Source organism: Macaca thibetana, chromosome 20 (assembly GCF_024542745.1).
Source record: "Macaca thibetana thibetana isolate TM-01 chromosome 20, ASM2454274v1, whole genome shotgun sequence".
Taxonomy (NCBI): domain Eukaryota; kingdom Metazoa; phylum Chordata; class Mammalia; order Primates; family Cercopithecidae; genus Macaca; species Macaca thibetana.
In genome coordinates this window covers 17,813,930-17,833,770 of record NC_065597.1, presented here as the reverse complement: position 1 = coordinate 17,833,770, position 19,841 = coordinate 17,813,930, and the positions used below count along the sequence as shown (strand labels likewise).

General features: G+C 45.4%; 1 protein-coding gene across 6 annotated transcripts in view; it reads left to right on the top strand.

The window, feature by feature from the left end:
* WDR59 (WD repeat domain 59) overlaps positions 1-15,274 on the top strand; it is a 115,889-nt gene extending 100,615 nt beyond the window's left edge. For 5 of the 6 annotated variants that reach the window (XM_050772681.1, XM_050772679.1, XM_050772678.1 and 2 more), the window contains 6 exons: positions 640-752; positions 2,119-2,269; positions 2,674-2,746; positions 4,035-4,161; positions 4,635-4,777; positions 14,420-15,274. In XM_050772681.1, coding sequence (XP_050628638.1) covers positions 640-752; positions 2,119-2,269; positions 2,674-2,746; positions 4,035-4,161; positions 4,635-4,777; positions 14,420-14,655 — 843 coding nt within the window. In that variant the 3' untranslated portion in view covers positions 14,656-15,274. Of the gene's footprint in view, positions 1-639; positions 753-2,118; positions 2,270-2,673; positions 2,747-4,034; positions 4,162-4,634; positions 4,778-7,524; positions 13,499-14,419 lie in introns of those variants that run through there. The other variant, XM_050772682.1, reaches the window with a different exon arrangement.
* Positions 15,275-19,841: the final 4,567 nt, after the last annotated feature.

Genomic DNA, 19,841 nt, shown 5'->3' with positions numbered 1-19,841 from the left:
GAGGTTAGGCACAGTGACTCACACCTGTAATCCCAGCACTTTTTGGGGCCGAGGTGGGCGTATCACTTGAGTCCAGGAGTTCCAGACCAGCCTGGCCAACATGGCAAAACCCCATCTCTACTAAAAATACAAAAATTAGTCAGGTGTGGTGGCGCATGCCTGTAATCCTAGATACTCGGGAGGCTGAGGCAGGAGGGTGGCTTGAACCCACGAGGCAGAGGTTGCAGTGAGCCGTGATCGTGCCACGGCACTCCAGCTTGGACGACAGAGCGAGACTCTGTCTCAAAAAAGTAAAATAAAATAAAAAGTCATGTGAGTTAGTGGTTAAGTAGATGACCCATTGAAATTATTACACTGTGTCATTTCTCTGAAGCTTGCTTTTAATGAGAAGTTTTTAAGCCTAGTGTTTCTCAAACTTTAGAGTGCACTTAACTCCCCGAAGGAGTTGGTGAAAATGTAAACGCTGATTCAGTAGAACTAACTGGGACCTAAACTTCTGCATTTCAATAAGGTTCCAGCTTTTGCTGCCCCCAGAGTAGCAAGGCATCGGGTTTTATATGGAAGACAGATGGGGTTGCTTCACGGTTTCGGTTCTTGTCCTTGCCAGTTTGAGTTTGTATTTCTCTTTGATCTGTCCAGGTTTGGTCGCTGGCTACGGTAGCTACAGATCTTTGCCTTGGTCCGAAATCTGACCCAGATTTGGAAACACCCTGGGCTCGACATCCATTTGGGCGGCAGCTGCTGGAGTCCCTGTAGGTTATGAGAGCTAAAAGTGAGAAAAATGAGTGATGTCCGTTTTTGGTCTGTGAACACTTGAAATGTCATCACCTAAGAGAAAGGTGCAGAGGCCCGAGGAATGAAAGGAAGGAGTAGGATCTTTCCTTTCAGTGCTGAAATAATTTCTGTGCAGAACAAACTTCTTACAGCAGACAGAACTATACAATACTTGTCATTTATGACAAGGATTTGAGACCCCTGAGACTCATGTATCCTTTAGAGATTCATGCGTTAGTCCACAAATCACGTCAGTCTGAACACAGGAGTTTGAGCTCAGGAGATGGTAAGTTTCTTCTTGAAAGCTCTAGGGTCTCACCTTTGAGAACTGTGTGTTGGTGTTCATGTTTGCCAGAGACCATGACACTTTCACCCTGTTAGGCAATTCGAGAAAACATTGCCTTCGTGTTCAGTTTATTGCACTGACATGTGGCAAACTGGAATATACTATACAATATAATTTAACACGAAGTAAAACCATTTGAATCTCCATAACTTGGAGGCCCAGGGCCTGGGGAGAGAAACGCTCCTGCCTTCAGGTTGAGGTTTTATTTATGCATTAAGGCCACCCCTGGGACACGTGTTCATGCTTCCGTTTCCTTGTCGCTAACATAGGGATGATAAGGTTTGCTCTACCTACTTCGTGTAAGACTCAAATAAGATAGTGAGTGTGAAAACACAAATATTAGACATTGAGTGATAGGAAGACAGTAATATTATTCATTCTTAAAGGCAAAGCCCCTCTGATTCCTTACTCACATTCTAGCCTAATCTTCCTGAAAGGACAAAGGGGATATGAGTACCTAAAGAGTAGAAACACTCCTTGTTGTTCTTACCTAATAGCTCATCTTCATAACTGCACCTCCAAAGTCGATTGCCTGCTAGCATACTGTGGTGGTCCAGTGTCCTCTGGGCTCCTCCATGTAGCTTTAGGTTATATAAATGGCATGTATGGGAATCCCCCAAAAGCAGTGTGATTCTTCCTTGGAGCTGGGAGGACAGAGCGCGTGTATTGGCTCGTTCCGATGTCAGGTTAGTCCACTTAATTCTTGGAGAAGCCAATTCATGTTTAAGCCCATGCCTGAGTGTTAGCCAGAGGCTTTGAGATGCGTTCTGTAGATCATTTGTAATACGTCGATGTCTTATATTCCAAAACAAGTTTAGGCAAACTCAAAGTAGGTCAAACCACTGGATCTGTAGAAAGCCCCCATTCCTGACGGTTTTTGAGGCCAAATGAAGAATCCTCCCATCCCACCCCATGACAGTAACACGCCATGACTGTGATCGTGTTCCTCCTCAGTCCCTCCTCCTGACTTGTCTTCTTTCCTCTCACCTTTTCCTCAGGTTGGCTCACTATTGCCGGCTCCGGGATGTCCAGACGCTGGCAATGCTCTGTAGCGTGTTCGAAGCCCAGTCTCGGCCTCAGGGGATACCAAACCCCTTTGGGCCTTTTCCCAACCGTTCTTCTAATCTTGTGGTGTCCCATAGTCGATATGTAAGTTTGTCCTTTTCTGGTTTTGTCTGATTTTTTTTTTTTTAGATGGAGTTTTACTCTATTGTCCAGGCTGGAGTGCAGTGGCACGATCTCAGCTCACTGCAACCTCTGCCTCCTGGGTTCAAACAATTCTCGTGCCTCAGCCTCCTGAATAGCTGGGATTACAGGCATGCACCACCAATCCCAGTATATTTTTGTATTTTTAGTAGAGATGAGGGTTCACCATGTTGAGCAGGCTGGTCTCGAACCCCTGACCTCAGGTGTTCTGCCTTCCTTGGCCTCCCAAAGTGCTAGGATTACAGGCATGAGCCACCGCGCTTGGCCTGCTGTTTTCTTAATGTGAACTGTCATGGGGAACAGTATTCTGATGCTAGTCCTGTTGGTTCTTCTCTTTCCATCTGTAGCCTAGCTTTACCTCTTCTGGTTCGTGCTCCAGTATGTCAGACCCAGGGCTCAGCACTGGCGGCTGGAACATAGGTTTGTATGGAAATGACTTAGCCCACGCCGGATTTTTAGTTCTCTGATAGCTGTGCATATGTAAGCTTTAGTTGATGCTTAGTCTCCATATGTTTTCTTGTTTCTTATTTCTCTTTACATGTACTGTGATAGGGATCCTCTTGCTGGAGGCCTGGCTTTGCAGGTTGAACAGGCCACGTTCTGGGGGTCTTTGTGCCTTTTGCTGTGTTGCTTTTCATCTCATAACCTTGAGAAACTGACAATGGGACTTCCCGCTGTTCACCCCCAAAATCCAACCCTTATCCTTTCTCCTTCACATGCCCTTTCCATGTTCATCTGCCACCTACTCCTCCCCACGAACGCTTTCAGTGTAGACAAATACAGCTGGATCTGACTCCAGCTGATCATAAAGCTATTTGCAGAGTAGGTGTATTTGTATTTCCTGGAATTTTTTTAAGAAACAGTTTTTAAAAATGATCTTAATTTTCCTGATTTCAAAAGTAGCTCATGCCCAGTGAAGAAAAGCAAACACGAAGTATTAGAGAAGAAAATTGTAATCGTTGATCTCCCACCTAGGAATAGCATCCGTTAACGTTCTAGAACATTTCCATCCATTCTTTGTGTGCAGGAGTGTGGTCATTCCATATATGTAACTTTGTGTTCTATTTTTAATTAAATCATGAGCAAATATTGTTCAAAAAGTCTTTGTAAATAATGACTATATAACATTCCACTATATCTCTGTGCCATCATTTGCTTTATTTATTTATTTAGTTAGTTTTTTGAGATGGAGTCTTGCTGTGTTGCCCAGGCTGGAGTGCAATGGAGTGATCTCGACCCACTGCACCCTCCACCTCCCAGGTTCAAGCAATTCTCCTGCCTCAGCCTCCCGAGTAGCTGGGATTACAGTCACGTGCTAGTATGCCCAGCTAATTTTTGTATTTTTTTTTTTAGTAGAGATGGGTTTCACCATGTTCGTCAGGCTGGTCTCAAACGTCTGACTTCAGGTGATCTGCCCACCTCAGCCTCCCAAAGTGCTGGGATTCCAGGCATGAGCCACCATGCCCAGCCCATCATTTGCTTTAGCATCATGTGTGTGTACTTAGCTATCAGGTTCTCTTAGTAATAAATACCTGGGCAAAAAGGTAAAGGTAGGAAAGAGTTCTGTTTAGTTACATTTCTCAGAGTATTCAGCCTCATTTACTTTTCTTCTGGGAAATCCATTGGCCACACGCGGTCTTATGAGACTTCAGATATTTTCCATGCCTTCTCTGATTGCCATCTTCCCTTCGCATTTGATTTTCTTTAGCGGGGAGAGAGGTAGAGCACTTGTCCTCCCCCTGGGGAGAATCCTCACCGGAAGAGCTCCGCTTTGGGAGTCTGACCTGCAGTGATCCCCGGGAGCGGGAACGCGACCAGCATGATAAAAATAAAAGGTAACCACCCTCCCAGGTGAGAGCTGCGATGCCAGGACTCCAGTTTCTCCACAATCACAACTCTTGTGCTTTTTTTTTTTTTTTTTTTTTTTGGACACAGAGTCTTACTCTGTCGCCAGGTTGGAGTGCAGTGGCGGAATCTCAGCTCACTGCAACCTCTGCTTCCCAGGCTCAAGTGATTCTCCTGCCTCAGCCTCCTGAGTAGCTGGGATTACAGGCACATGCCACCACGCCCAGCTAATTTTTGTATTTTTAGTAGAGACAGAGTTTCACCATGTTGGCCAGGCTGGTCTCAAACTCCTGACCTCAAGTGATCTGCCAGCCTCGGCCTCCAAAAGTGCGGGGAGTGACAGGTGTGAGCCACCGTGCCTGGCCAGGACTGTTGCTTTAAGAAGGGCATATTAAGTGCCATTTAGGATCAAGCTCATTTTTTCTTAAAGGAACTGACAGGAAATCTTTTTCACTTTCTCCAGGCTCCTGGACCCTGCCAACACCCAGCAATTTGATGACTTTAAGAAATGCTATGGGGAAATCCTCTACCGTTGGGGTCTGAGAGAGAAGCGAGCCGAAGTGTTGAAGTTTGTCTCCTGTCCTCCTGACCCTCACAAAGGGATCGGTGAGTATGCATTTCTCTCTCTCTTCCTATCACTGTCTGAAAGATCCTGTAATTTAATTTGTCCACAGCATCAGACTTGGAATGAAGTTTCAGCTTCTCATTTCTAAGCAGAAATTTCAAAGGCATTTTGAGTCCATTCCAAGCTTCTGAAAAGCCCTTGCATTTCATAACAGGATGAAATCTTTTTTTTTTTTTTTTTGGGATGGAGTCTCACTCTTGTCGCCCAGGCTGGAGTGCAGTGGTGCGATCTCGGCTCACGGCAACCTTTGCCTCCCGGGTTCAAACTTCTCCTCCCTCAGCCTCCCAAGTAGCTGGGATTATAGGTGCCTGCTATCATGCCCAGCTAAATTTTTGTACTTTTAGTAGAGATGAGGTTTCACCATGTTGGCCAGGCTGGTCTCGAACTCCTGATCTCAGGTGATATGCCTGTCTCGGCCTCCCAGATTGCTGGGATTACAGGTGTGAGCCATGGCGCCTGGTCCAGGATGAAATTTCTATTGCAATAGAAGTAGTTTATATACAGTACTCCAGCGTGGATCAGAGGGATGGATATTTCTTCATTTATTCCTCTATGTGTCCAACTCCTCTTAGGCACAGTGCCCACACATTCCTTCCCTGCATGGAGCTTACAACTGAGTGGGGGGGAATATTAAATAATTTCAAATAAATATTCACAAGCAAACAAAAACGATGTGGGGGCAGGGAGAACAGAGAGGGAGAATCTTAAGAGAGGAATTGAGGTGTGTTAGGAAGGCCTCCAAGGAGCTGCGGTCTGAAGGCTTAAAGGAACCATGGAGCCATCAGTGCAGAGTGGTGAAAAGAGCGTCCCACACTGAGGGTCAGGCCCCAGGGAAATGACTGTCGTTGTGAACAAGCGAAGGAAGGTGGCGTGGTGTGGCTGGAGTACAGTGGGGAGAAGAGCGGTATCCAATTAGAGTGTAGAGTACTTAGGATTGTGTCAGGCAGGGGCTTGTAAGTTGCAGTAAAGAATTCGGATTCAGCCAGACATGGTGACTCACGCCTGTAATCCCAGCACTTTGGGAGGCCAAGTCCGGCAGATCACTTGAGGCCAGGGGTTTGAGACTAGCCTGGCCAACATGGTGAAACCCCGTCTCTACTAAAAATACAAAATTAGCCAGGCATGGTGGCGCACACCAATAATCCCAGCTACTTGGGAGGCTGAGGCAGGAGAATCGCTTGAACCCAGGAGGCAGAGGTTGCAGTGAGCCGAGATCATGCCATTGCACTCCAGCCTGAGTGACAGAGTGAGACTCCATCTCAAAAAAAAGAAAGCAAAAAACAACAACAAAAAAGAAACAGTTAAATGAATGGAAAGGATTTCATCTAGGGAGTGATGAGGTGGGCAGTGGCAGGGAATGCTGGGTTTTGTAATAAGATGCGTAGAATGATTTGACTCTCTTTAAATTGTGTAGGTATAGTTTCTTTTCCTTTCTTTTCTTTTCTTTTTTTTGTTTTTGAGACAGAGTGTCTCTCTGTTGCCCAGGCTGGAGTGCAGTCACGCGATCTCGGCTCACTGCAACCTCTGCCTCCCAAGTGCAAGCGATTTTCATGCCTCAGCCTCCCAAGTAGCTGGGACTACAGGCGCCCGCCACCATGCCACTTGTATTTTTAGTAGAGACACTAAAATACAATACAATTAATAGGAATTTTTAGTTGAGATAGTAAAATACAATACAAATACCACTTGTATTTTTGGTAGAGACGGGGTTTCGCCATGTTGTCCAGGCTGGTCTTGAACTACTGGCCTCAAATGATGCGTCCGCCTCGGCCTCCTAGAGTGCTGGGAGTACAGATGTGAGACACCATACCTGGTAGTTTCTATTTGAAGAAACAAACTAGAGTAATATGTAGGTTTAGGTAGTGAATTTCAAGGATTATTTTAACAGAGATTATGTTGGTATGTGTACCTGAAGAAATGTAAAGACACAAAATGCTATGTGGGCAACATTTTTTCAGAGCATCTAAATGTATGAAAGTATCTCAGGAAAAGATTAATGATGGCCTGGAGCAATTTGTCTTTTATTATTTTATTTATTTATTTATTTATTTATTTTTTTGAGATGGAGTCTGGCTCTGTCGCCCGGGCTGGAGTGCAGTGGCCGGATCTCAGCTCACTGCAAGCTCCGCCCCCCGGGTTTACGCCATTCTCCTGCCTCAGCCTCCCGAGTAGCTGGGACTACCCGCCGCCTCGCCCGGCTAGTTTTTTTGTATTTTTTTAGTAGAGACGGGGTTTCACCGTGTTCGCCAGGATGGTCTCGATCTCCTGACCTCGTGATCCGCCCGTCTCGGCCTCCCAAAGTGCTGGGATTACAGGCTTGAGCCACCGCGCCCGGCCCGGCAATTTGTCTTTTAAAAATTAGTTTTCAGGAAAACATATGAATCATGGAGATACAGAGCTGATGTATCAGCCCATCAGTTAGCTAAACCCTTATTGACATCTGCTTTTATAAAGTGTCATGCTGGATTCTGTGGGATGTACAAAGAAATAAAAAGTGTGGTTTGGCGGGTCAAGATGTCTGTAGTGCAGTCAGAGAGTCTGAAATACAAACTCAGGAAGACTTAATGGTAGTTAAGGATGAATAATGTATCCTAATTTCAATAAAAGCAATGTCACAAGGTTTATAAAGCAGGGCAGGATTGTAAAAGATGGACTCACAGACAAAAGCAGTAAAAGAAGTATTTTCTTTTCTTTCTCTTTTTTTTTTTTTTTTTTTTTTTTTTTTGAGATGGAGTCTCGCTCTGTCGCCCAGGCTGGAGTGCAATGGAACAATCTCGGGTCACTGCAACCTCCACCTCCTTGATCATCCCATATCCACAGACTTCAGCATAGCAAATTTGAGGGACAAAGTTAGTTTCATTGGGATTCAGTATTTACAGATGGGGCTCCTGGTTTCATTCATTTTATGGGGATACTGTTAAATAGAGTATTCCCTTAAAGAAAGTCTCAGGATATAAGATGATGTTTTTGTTTTTGTTTCTGATTGTGGTATGTGATGTGCTTGGTCTTAATGGTGGCAGAGCAAAGCGATTGCTTTCCCAGCCTCCTCATGGGGAGAATTCCCTCCCTAGAGGCACAGAGCTGCTCACCTAAATTTCGTTCAGCAGTTTATTGGTTCAGTATATTAATTTAACGTCTTATTTCTTTGGCCAGTTTTATTTACTTTTGTGTAATAGGTGATGTTGATTAATACACAAGACTTTTTGTTGTATGGTTGACAAACTGGAGCCATATGATCCTGCACCTTTGGAGTTCGCTTCCTCCTGGAAGTTTTGAAAAGCCTTGGAATCATGCTTTGATTGTTCTATGTGCTGGGAGTATTTTTATGGTCTTTGTTAGTTTGTCTGTTAGGACCCAAGAATGATTCATTTCATCCCTATCAAGTTTCACTGGCAAAACCTATCCTGTCGTCCTGTGCCTCTTACCTGTGATCCTCAGGGTAGTCAGTGTTTCTGGCCTGTCAGGAAATGACATCTGTACTTTGTGCAAGGCTGGGATTCCCTAAGCCAAAGAAGTTTCCTGGGAGGACTTGTGGGCTGCATGTCCACATATGAAGCAATCTCCTCCCCTTCATAATGACTTATCATACCTAGTTTATTTTATTTATTTATTTATTTATTTTTTTGAGATGGAGGCTAGCTCTTTCGCCCAGGCTGGAGTGCGGTGGCGCAATCTCGGCTCACTGCAAGCTCCGCCTGCCGGGTTTACGCCATTCTCCTGCCTCAGCCTCCCGAGTAGCTGGGACTAGAGGCGCCCGCCACCATGCCCGGCTAATTTTTTTGTATTTTTAGTAGAGACAGCCTTTCACCATGTGAGCCAGGATGGTCTCAATCTCCTGACCTCGGGATCCGCCAGCCTCGGCCTCCCAGAGTGCTAGGATTACAGACGTGAGCAACCGTGCCTGGCCATATCATACCTAATTTAAATGAGATTTGAATCTAAATGTGATGTTTTGGGCACAACCTTGGCTGTAAATTTGATCTATCCATGTATATCATGATAAGGAGGAGGGCAGCTTCTTTTATTTTTTATTTTTTAAATTGTTATAAAATAGAGACAGAGTCTCACTATGTCGTCCATTGTGGTCTCAAATTCTTGGGTTCAAGTGATCCTTCCATCTCAGCCTCCCAGCATGCTGGGATTAGGAGCATGAGCCGCCACACCCAGCCCCAGCAGACTCACTGAACCTGTATAAATATTTTGTCATGGAAAGAAAAGGCCTTTGTGTGGTACTTACCCATTGTTCTGAGCACTTCTGCAGATGAGGTTAATCAACGTATGATATTTCCTATGGAATTATTGTTCTAAGGTTTCCTAATGATTTGGTATCTTGTAGTCTATATTAAGATCTTTTTTGGATTTTTTTTCCTCCTGAAGGTAATTGGAATAAGATACCATTGTCAGAGTGTTTCATTTCAATATTTATCATGTGTTAAACTGAGGGGTAGAGATGGAGCAAAAAAAAGGAAAGAATGTTTTCTCCTTTCTAGTAGAAAATAGATCATTAGCCAGAATTAAATTTTTCCATCAGTTGTATTCAGTCCCTGCTAAGTAATTCTTGTTCTAATTATCTTGGAATCTCTACCCATCTGCTTTCACTAAAGTCATCTGCTTCTGAACCAAAAAGTCCTAGAAATCCTGATCCATTCCACAGCCTGACAAGTGTCTCCTGGTGGCAATGGTGTTTGGCTTGTTTGGTTTTTGAGACAGGGTCTCACTCTGTCACCCAGGCTGCAGTGCAGAGGCATGACCACAGCTCACTGCAGCCTCGACCTGCTGGGCTCAACAACCCTCCCACCACAGTCTCCCGAGTAGCTGGGACCACAGGCATACACCATCATGCCCGGCTAATTTTTTAGAAAATGTTTTTGTAGAGATGGGGTCTCGCCATGTTGCCCAGGCTGGTCTCAAACTCCTGGGCTCAAGTGATACCCCCACCTCGGCCTCGCAAAGTGCTGGGATTACAGGCATGAGAAACTGCTTCTGGCTGGTGTCAGCTTATTTGGAAAGTTGGTATTCAGGAATCTTCAGTAATATCAGTAGTGAAGAGTACCTTTATTAGTGCCTAAGGAGGCTTTATTTTGACATGTCTTCTATAAGTTTCTATTTCTGACCTATTGTTTATAGCAGGTGACTTTAGGCAAGTGTGAGGCAAAAGCAGAAACTGGCAGTTGGCAATAATGCGAAATGGCTCTGGCTAGTTTATGATAACAGTATCGTATGGAGCAGAAAAACACGTAATCATTTCCTAAGGATTCAGTTAGTGATTCCCCAACACTAAAATATTTTGGACTCTGAGGATATTGACAAATCTCCAGGCTCTTTTAATTCATCCCGTAAAATGTTTGTAAGGTTACTGCCAAACGAAAGGAGTACTCTATTTTCTTTTTAGTTTTGTTTTCTTTTTTCGTGGAGGGGGTGCTGTGGGGGGAACAAGGTCTCTCTCTGTTGCCCAGGCTGGAGTGCAGTGGTGCAGTCTTGGCTCACTGTAACCTCTGCCGCCCAGGTTCAAGCAGTTCTCCTACCTCAGCCTTCCAGGTATTATAGGTGTGCACCGCCACGCCCAGCTAATTTTTTTGTTTTTAGTGGAGATGGGTTTTGCCATGTTGGCCAGGCTGGTCTCGAACTCCTGGCCTCAGGTGATCCACCCACCTCGGTCTCCCAGAGTGCTGGGATTACAGACGAGAGCCACGGCACCCGGCCAAGTACTGTATTTTCATTTTAAACATAAGTTTAAAAAATAAATTTGTTGAAAGATATGCCAGTCTTTGTAACAGACATGAGTATCCTTCTATTGATCTTGAAAGAAGTTGTGGAAAAATTCCCATTAATAATCTTGCACTTGAGTAAAGTTCCCCAGGGAGGTTGAACTTCCCTATTTGATTTCTCATATTGTGGGTTTAACAAATACAAGAGCTTTTACAATAATGCTAAACTATTAAAAGTATAGAGAATGCCAGACATTCCCAGTCATTTCTGGCTTCCCTCCTTCCTATAGTGAGGGAACAAATCTGTAGTGTTGGCCACTTGTCATCTGGAGAGTTCTACATGTAGCCGACATGTGAAGACAGTGAGAGCTTTATTTTTCCAAATTTGGGAAAAGGCATTTTGAGAAAGAGTTGTCAGAGGTGATTCGATATAAGCATAAGTTATTATATGCCTAAAGACAAGACGTTGTAACATACTTGGTTCAGAATGATGATATTTAAAATAAACACAGCAGGCGGGATGCAGTGGCTCATGCCTATAATCCCAGCACTTTGGGAAGCTGAGGCAGGCGGATCACCTGAGGTTAGGAGTTTGAGACCAGCCTAGCCAACATGGTGAAACCCCCTCTCTACTAGAAATACAAAAATTAGCCGGGCATGTTGGCAGGCACTTGTAATCCCAGCTACTCGGGAGGCTGAGGCAGGAGAATCGCTTGAATCCGTGAGGCGGAGGTTGCAGTGAGCTGAGATCGCACCATTGCACTCCAAACTGGGTGACAAGAGCGAGACTTCATCTCAAAAAAAATAAATAAATAAATAAAAATAAATAAATAAACACAGCAGCAAATAATTAAGAACCCTAGACTTTTCAGAAGTAGATTTTTGTTTAATATAATTCAAAAGCATGACAAAAAGCACCAGAAATTAACCAGCTGTCAAGTGAGATTATTTTGGTGCTGTAGGGAACCCTCTTATCCTGGCACAGAATCACATTTGACATTTTCTTTGTCACTAAACAGTTTTCTTAGGAAGTATTGTTTTTTTCCTCTTAAAGTGTATATCATTTGATTTTGTTTAAAAATGCTAAGATACCTTTGTGTGTTTGTGTGTGCGTGTGTGTGTTTTGAGATGTACACAAAACCAGCAAATTTAAATATTTTAACTTTAAAATATACTAACTTTATCAGCACATGCAGTAAAACAATACCCTCAGCACATTGACTGATCATTTTAATAAAACTGGAACATTTCTTTGATGAACTAACAGAACACGTCGATTATATTGAATATAGATTCATATCTCATACTTGGCAAGTGGTATCTGCTTTGCAACTTGTATCTAGTAGAGCCCCAGCCTCCCGGAGTCATTCTTCTTCCCTCAGAGACCCAGAGAAAACCTGGAACCGTTGGCGACCGACACTCTTAGTGGATTGTCAGGGAAAATTCTAAAGGCAACCAGATGTGAGACACCTTGCCCGCTCTGTTTGGGGAACACATTCCACATCCCTTTGTGTGCCCTAAAGTGGTGAGAGGAGGCGCGCACCAGCAAGGCCCACGGGCGTCTGCCCATCCTTCTCAACCGGTTCGTCTGCTGAGCCATCCCATTGTGTATATACCGGGAAGAGGCAAGGGAGGGCGTCCTGGGGTTTTTGTGTTTTCTGTCTTTGTGAATTTAGATCTCCTTAGAAATTGTCCAGATCCCCCCAAAGATCATTCACTAATTAATGAAATGAAATATTAGTTCAGGGTCTTAAAGTTAACAAGGATCTTGAAACCTATATTTAATCTGATTCACTGTAGAGAAACACAATTATTAATGGTACTGTGAGATGACATTTTAATAATTTTACCCAGATAGATATGGAGAATAATTAAGTTTACAGTTATCTCAAGTACCAAAGAACAAGCCCTTTTAAACATTAGAATTACATTTACCTGAACACACAATATTTACATTCTCTTAATGTTAAATGTTGGCCAATAAAACCAGTAATGAAAATTTGAGAGTTTTCAACTAATTAGGCTTTTCATGAGAATATAACCAAAGTTTGTACATAATATAAAAAATTATGCTTAGAGGGAGAAGACGTAGCTATTTTGAAACCAAAATTATCAAACTAGTCTGATTTGTCTCAGGATCTGCCTTAATTGGGACTATCATAAAATATGCCCTTAGGTACCACATATCAGAGGAGTTTTTACTGGCGTATTTTTCTAACCACCAATTGTCATTCAACAGAGCAGCCAGTTCTGCTGGAAGAAAGGACCCTCCCTCCGTTGTAAGAGGGAAGGAGAGGTGGGAGATTGGAAGATGCCTGGTGTAATGATGAGGGGAAGTGAGAGGAGAGGCCGGCGGGTGCAGGAGCGGGGAGAAAAGGCCTGAGGGAGGAGTTTGCTGAATGTGGCGGAGGCCCGAAGTCACCCTCCCGGGGACAGAAGGGAACACAGGCTCTGTGCAGGACTAGTGTTGTGTCTATTGGTGATCGTGTGTATGAAGTGAGATGCATTTCTTGACCATGGGCCTTTCTGCAGGATTGTTCAGCCTCTTGTGGGCAGGCATGGAATGGGCAGGTGATATGGTTCATCCCGGGTAGAGGTTTTGCCAGGTGGTGCAGGAGATGGGCAAAGGAATTGAAGGCATTTGCAAAACAAGTGATTATTATAAAGTGAGTCCATGTAATTCAGGTTGGCCAAAGGGCAAACTGCAGCTAGAAAGGGGCAGGTGGACCAAAGGGTTAGTGGTGGTGGGTTAGGGATGAGGGCAAAGACCTGAATGGCCGGGTGGGCACAGGGTTAGTGGTGTAGGTTTGGGAGACCTCCAGGATTGTGCTAAGATCTGGGGTAGAGAGAAAATTGAGAGCCGAGAACAAGTCTCCAGTGAATGGGGGCGTGTCTCCAGAATGTCCGTAGATGACACAGAGAGAAGGGGGAAAGGCTGGTGAAGCTGGGTGACGTTGGCCTCCAGCAGAAGGTCCATGGTCTGGAGGCGGTGATGGGGCCCAGTCCCCACCCCACTGCCCCTGCAGTCAGAGGACTTAAGTAAGAAATGGCCTTTCATCCAAAGGCCAGCAGAGGCGGGAGGGTCAGTTGATGAGGAGATTATTGCCAGCAGAGTAGACAGAGCAGGTTTCACTCGGGGTAGCCCAGTGGAACCAGTCCTTGCCTGGCGGTGGAGCAGCACCGTGGTGTCCTGACTTGGGCCAGTGGCGAGTGGGCAGTAGCAGGCGTTGGTAAAACCAGTCTGCCCTCTGCTGAAGCGTTACTACTGAGTCATTCAGTTCTTTCACCTGTTCAACATCTCCTGCGTGCCAGGCCCTGCCAGCTGTCGGGGTGGGAAGAGGCATCAGATGCAGCTGCCCCCTGCTGTGGGGCACTGGGTTTCCACGTGGGACCCCTGAGAAAATGCAGTACTCAACCAGGTGCAGTGGCTCAGAAGGAGTTCTGATTTAAAACAAACAAACAAAAAACAGAAAATGGGCTGGGCACGGTGGCTCACGCCTGTAATCCCAGCACTTTGGGAGGCCAAGGCAGGTGGATCACCTGAGGTCAGGAGTTCGAGACCAGCCTGGCCAACAAGGCGAAACCCCGTCTCTGCTAAAAATACAAACTTAGCCCCAGGGGTGGTGGCAGGCGCCTGTAATTCCAGCTACTTGGGAGGCTGAGGCAGGACACTTGAACCCGGGCTGTGAAGGTTGCAGTGAGCCAAGATTGTACCATTGCACTCGAGCCTGGGCGACAAGAATGAAACTCTGTCTCAAAAAGAAAAAACCAAAAAAACAGAAAATGCAAACCACTGGTCTAAGAATCTGCCGGAGTCTTAAGAGGAGACGTCCTTCTTCCCAGCAAGCCCCAGTTTCCTTTTTCAGAACTCAACTCATGCTGCCTCTTGTTTTGCCCATCCCTGCCCATTTCCAGAGTTCGGCGTGTACTGCAGCCACTGCCGGAGTGAGGTCCGTGGCACGCAGTGTGCCATCTGCAAAGGCTTCACGTTCCAGTGTGCCATCTGCCATGTGGCTGTGCGGGGATCGTCCAATTTCTGCCTGACCTGTGGGCACGGTGGCCACACCAGCCACATGATGGAGTGGTTTCGGACCCAGGAGGTGTGTCCCACTGGGTGTGGGTGCCACTGCCTGCTTGAAAGCACTTTCTGAACCTGCAGACCACGGGTGTTGTCTGAAATCCCAGATGACCCATAAATGCCCCTGACAAGCTGTCTGTCAGGGGAGAGGCTCCAGAACCTCAATTCGTCCCCAGTGAGATGGGAGGATGGTCCCCCCAGGACTGTGCAGTGTCAGCTCTTGGTGGGCCTCTGCCTTCTCTTCTGCTTGGCTACCTGACGTGGATGTCACTGTGGGAAGATGAGGGGAGAAGTGCAGAGCTGCGCTTGTGTGTTGTCTATGTCGGCTGAGCTGCCAAGGGGGAGGTTTTCATGGAGAACAGCACCTGGCTCCAGGCCGATGTTACCCTGTAAGATGTTAGCCTTAAACCGCCGAGCGGTGTTCTCCTGAAGCCAATGGAGAGACCAGAGTCAGATGGAAAAGACAGTCTCCTGAGCCCGAGGACAGTGGGTCGGAATTGAATCAACAAATGGGCCTATGGCATTGTGGCTTTAGAAGCTGGTACATTTACTGAGCTGATGGACAGTGGCCTTCTAAAATATGACACTTAAAATGTAAATATGCACTGTACTTAAGGATTCTTAAGATGTATTTTTTTGTTTGTTATTTCTCCTCCAGCTGCTATCCCTTGGCTAATAAAATTCTCATAATTATTTGAAAAAAAAGAGAGAGAAAGTTAAACAACATTTTGGTGAATCATTTTTTACCCTACTTCTAATTGCAGGTAGCTATTTTGAATAGGACCAAAGTCAGTGCTCTGATTTTTAAAGGAAATGCTGATTTACTTTTGTCATCTGACAGGAGAAAATAGAATTTGACATTTAAGGTTCTTCCCAACCCCAAGAGTCTTCTTATTTCTTCTAGCAGGAGGACGAGATTGCTGTGCAGCATGGATAGAAAAGTCTCCCTTGGCCAGGCACAGTGCTTCACGCCTGTAATCCCAACACTTCAGGAGGCAAAAGTGGGAGGATCACCTGAGCTCAGGAGTTCGAGACCAGCCTGGGCAACATAGGAGATCCCGTCTCTGCAAAAAATTTAAAAAATAGGCTGGGTGCGATGGCTCATGCCTGTAATCCCAGCACTTTGGGAGGCCAAGGTGGGAGGATCACCTGAGGTCAGGAGTTCAAGACCAGCCTGGGCAACATAAGGAGATCCCATCTCGGTAAAAAATTTTAAAAATAGGCCGAGCGTGGTGGCTCATGCCTGTAATCCCAGCACTTTGGGAGGCCGAGGCAGGAGGATCACCTGAAGTCAGGAGTTTGAGACCAGCCTGGCCAACATGGTATAACCCCATCTCTACTAAAAATACAAAAATTAGCTGGGCATGGTGGTGGGTGCCTGTAATCTCAGGTACTGGGGAGGCTAAGATAGGAGAATCACTTGAACTGGGAAGCAGAGGTTGCAGCGAGCCAAGATTATGCCATTGCACTCCAGCCTGGGTGACAGGAGTGAGACTCCGTCTCAAAAAAAGAAAAAAAAATTTTTTTAAATAGCTGGTTGTGGTGGCACATGCCTGTGGTCCCAGCTACTTGGGGTGCCGAGATGGGAGGATCACTTGAGTCCAGGAGGTCGAGGCTGCAGTGAGCCTTGATTGCACCACTGTACTCCAGCCTGGGCAAAGAGTGAGACCCTGTCAATAAGCCAGTCTTCCTTGCCTCTGTGCAGATGGGCTGGGTTCCAGTGAGTGCCCTCACTCTTCCTTTGGCTTCTCTTGCACACTGCCTGTGTTTGCCTGTGTTCTGAGTAGTTGTAACACCTGTGTCCACCAATTCTTCAGAATGACTTTCTTTTTTTTAAGTTAATTTTTTTTTTTTTTTTTAAGAGAGAGACAGGGTCTCACTCTATCACCCACACTGGAGAGTGATGATGCAATCATAGCTCACTGTAGCCTCTATCACCTGAGCTCAAGTGATCCTCCCACCTCAGCCTCCTGAGTAGCTGGGACTACTACAGGTGTGCACCACCACGCCTGGCTAATTTCAGAATGATTTTCAACTTCACATTTTGTATGTGCCAGTGAAAAGAAATCTTTTTTAGTATTTATATTGAAATATCTATTTCTGTTTCTTAGAATGTTACAGTTCCAAGTAGATTAACTTAGGGACTAGAACATGTCCCATAATATGAGAGTATTGTGTATTCGTGTGTTTCAAACTCCAGTTCAGGACCCATTAGTGGATTGTGACATTGATCTACTGCGGAAAATCAGCATTTAAAACAATGAAACAGTGTAGGAGAAAAATGATCAGAATGTACCATACATAACTAAGGAAAATGTTTTGTGTAACTTGTTTATGAGTGTGCAGCACACGTGTGCACAGGTGTACACCGGATCACAGTGTAAACTCATTTCTTACTGAAAGTTGTAGTCAAAACCATTTTCAGAACTCTTTTTTTTTTAATGAAGCCTACACCTCGTCGCCTGTATTACTGGACATGAAACTTCATGATATAAGAAAGAACTTAGATCCTGTGCAGTGGAACCAGAAGTTTAGTGCTGGGCTCTGGTCTGAGGTAAGGTGCCAGTGTCTCAGTAGAGTGAGCAGGGGGGCCTGCTGGGAGCATGACAGGAGGAGGCCGAGCCAAGAATTTGCACACACAAATTATGTTGTAATAGTGATCACAGAATAGGTTGGCTGATTTACACGGAGAGAAAGGATCTGTTGTGTTCCTCAGTGAAATCACACCGTTGGCAGAGAACAATCTTTTTCTGTTGTTGACCGCTCACGCTAGTGTAAAAATCTGTCCCTATCAGTCCCCATCAAGAATGAGATGTTTTTCTTATTTTATTGTTAGAGGAACATTGACTTTCAAAACTGAAAAATCTTAATAATGGGTGTGAAGAAATTTCAAGTTTAAAATATTACATAATGTCTTCCTTCAATATGGAAATTCCTTTTGAATTTCCAAGTTACCAGAACAGATGTCTAATATTTTTAAAATATTCATGTTTGGAAACAGGTTGGTTGTCTGGTTATGGGCCTTGGCCGATATTCTCTCAGCCGCAGAATAGATGATTACAAGCACCTGAGTCTTTTTTTTGTTGGTTTGTTTTTAAAAGCAATATAAGACCAAGTGGGATGGCTCACGCCTGTAATCCCAGCACTTTGGGAGGCTGAGGTGGGTGGATCACCTGAGGTCAGGAGTTCAAGACCAGCCTGGCCAACATGGCGAAACCCTGTCTTTACGAAAAATGCAAAAATTTTCCGGGGTGATGGCGGTTGCCTATAATCCCAGCTACTTGGGAGGATGAGGCAGGAGAATCGCTTGAACCTGGGAGGCGGAGGTTGCAGTGAACTGAGATTGTGCCACTGCACTCCAGCCTGGGCGACAAAGCAAAACTCTGTTTCTAAATAAATAAATAAATAAATAAAAGCAATACAAACTGTATTTGAAAGTACCTTTGCAAGAAAACAGGCCCAGGAGTCTTATTTGCACACCAGAAACAAAAGGTTGCTCAGGCAGGCTACTGGAAAAGATGGGGCAAGGGGCAAGCCTCAGGGCAACCACCACGTTCACTATTTGTTCCTGTCCCTAACCCCCCAAGACACAAATGGTATAACGCTTTCGTTGGTAATGTCACATAGATAGAATCGATGTTGCTTTTAACAATTTTTGTTTGTGTGTTTGTTTGTTTGTTTTGAGACAGTCTTGCTCTGTCACCCAGGCTGGAGTGCAGTGGTGCGATCTTAGCTCACTGCAATCTCTGTCTCCGAGGTTCAAGCGATTCTCCTGCCTCAGCCCCCTGAGTAGCTGGGATTACAGGGGTGTGCCACCATGCCCAGCTGTTTTTTGTATTTTTAATAGAGACAGGGTTTCACCATGTTGGCCAGGCCAGTCTCGAACTCCTGACCTTGAGTGATCTGCCCGCCTCGGCCTCCCAAAGTGCTAGGATTACAGATGTGAGCCACCCATGCCCAGCCAACTATGTTTTGTTTAATTTAATATAAAAATGCATCAGTCTGAAGACGCCAAGTTCACCTGCTGGGAGCTCCTTCCCTTACTCAGTGTGGTTCCCTAGGTGGCTGAGAGGATTGGGGAGAAAGCCAACTCCTTTTTAGTGGTTTAGTGCAGCAGGAATGCAGGAGAGGACCTAGGCTATAGCCACCCTAGGGTCGGGGTCTTTGAGATGGAGCCTCTCTCTGTCGCCCAGGCTGGATTGTAGTGGCGCACATGATGTCTGCTCACTGCAACCTCCATCTCCCAGGCTCAAGTGATTCTTGTGCCTCAGCCTCCTGAGTAGTTGAGATTACAGGTATGCGCCACCACACCTGGCTAAATTTTTTGTATTTTTTGTATTTTAGACAGGGTTTCACCATGTTGCCCAGGCTGGTCTTGAACTCCTGACCTCAAGTTGTCCACCTGCCTCAGCCTCCCAAAGTGCTGGGATTACAGGCATGAGCCACCGTGCCTGGCCCCTGAACAATTTCTTAAAGGGTTGGTTTTGCTAATTGTAGCAAAATAGTTCCGCAAACAGGGTGACAAATCACACCCTCTTCTTTATGGCTTATCTTTGCATGCCCACCCTCAAAGATTCACGCACCCAGTGGCGGGTCCCGGGCATGGGGGAAACACCTGGGTTTCTACATCCTTCTTAGAATCTAATGGTCTTGTCAGAATCAGAAATAAATCTCCCATGTTGGCATTCTGTCACATTGGCAAGTTTATGTTGCCACAATATCACTAGTTTAGTATTTCTTCCTCAAATCTGAGGAGGTCTGGTACAATTCATCAAGTATTGGACATGAGGATAGACACTTGGGCAAAGATGAACCATACAGAATGTGGTCTCTGGCCTGCTGGAGGCGGAGTCTAGCAGGAAACTGAAGTATGTAAGTGCTTACACCAAAACGTGCTGTTGGCCTCCAAGGAAAGAAGAAACTCTACCAAGGGCCGAGATTGCGCAGAGGAGGTGGCTTTGGCTGAGTTCATATGAAGGGTGTTTTCAATGAGGAAGAGCGGGACAAGACAGCGTGGCATTGGGGGTGCTGTGTGTAGTTTCTTAGTGGAGCCTGTAATGCCCCCCACTTCAGATGCCAGTCTCAACTCCCAGGTTGTGATGCCATCTACCTGAAGATGGTGTCAGATCCCACAGGCTGAGGGTAACCCCCACAACGCTGCCCCCACGTCAGATGCCAGTCTCAAGTCGCAGGTTGTGTGACCTGTGCTTCTGACTTACCGGCTCTAAATTGGGGGTTCCAATGACACCCTGCTCGGGT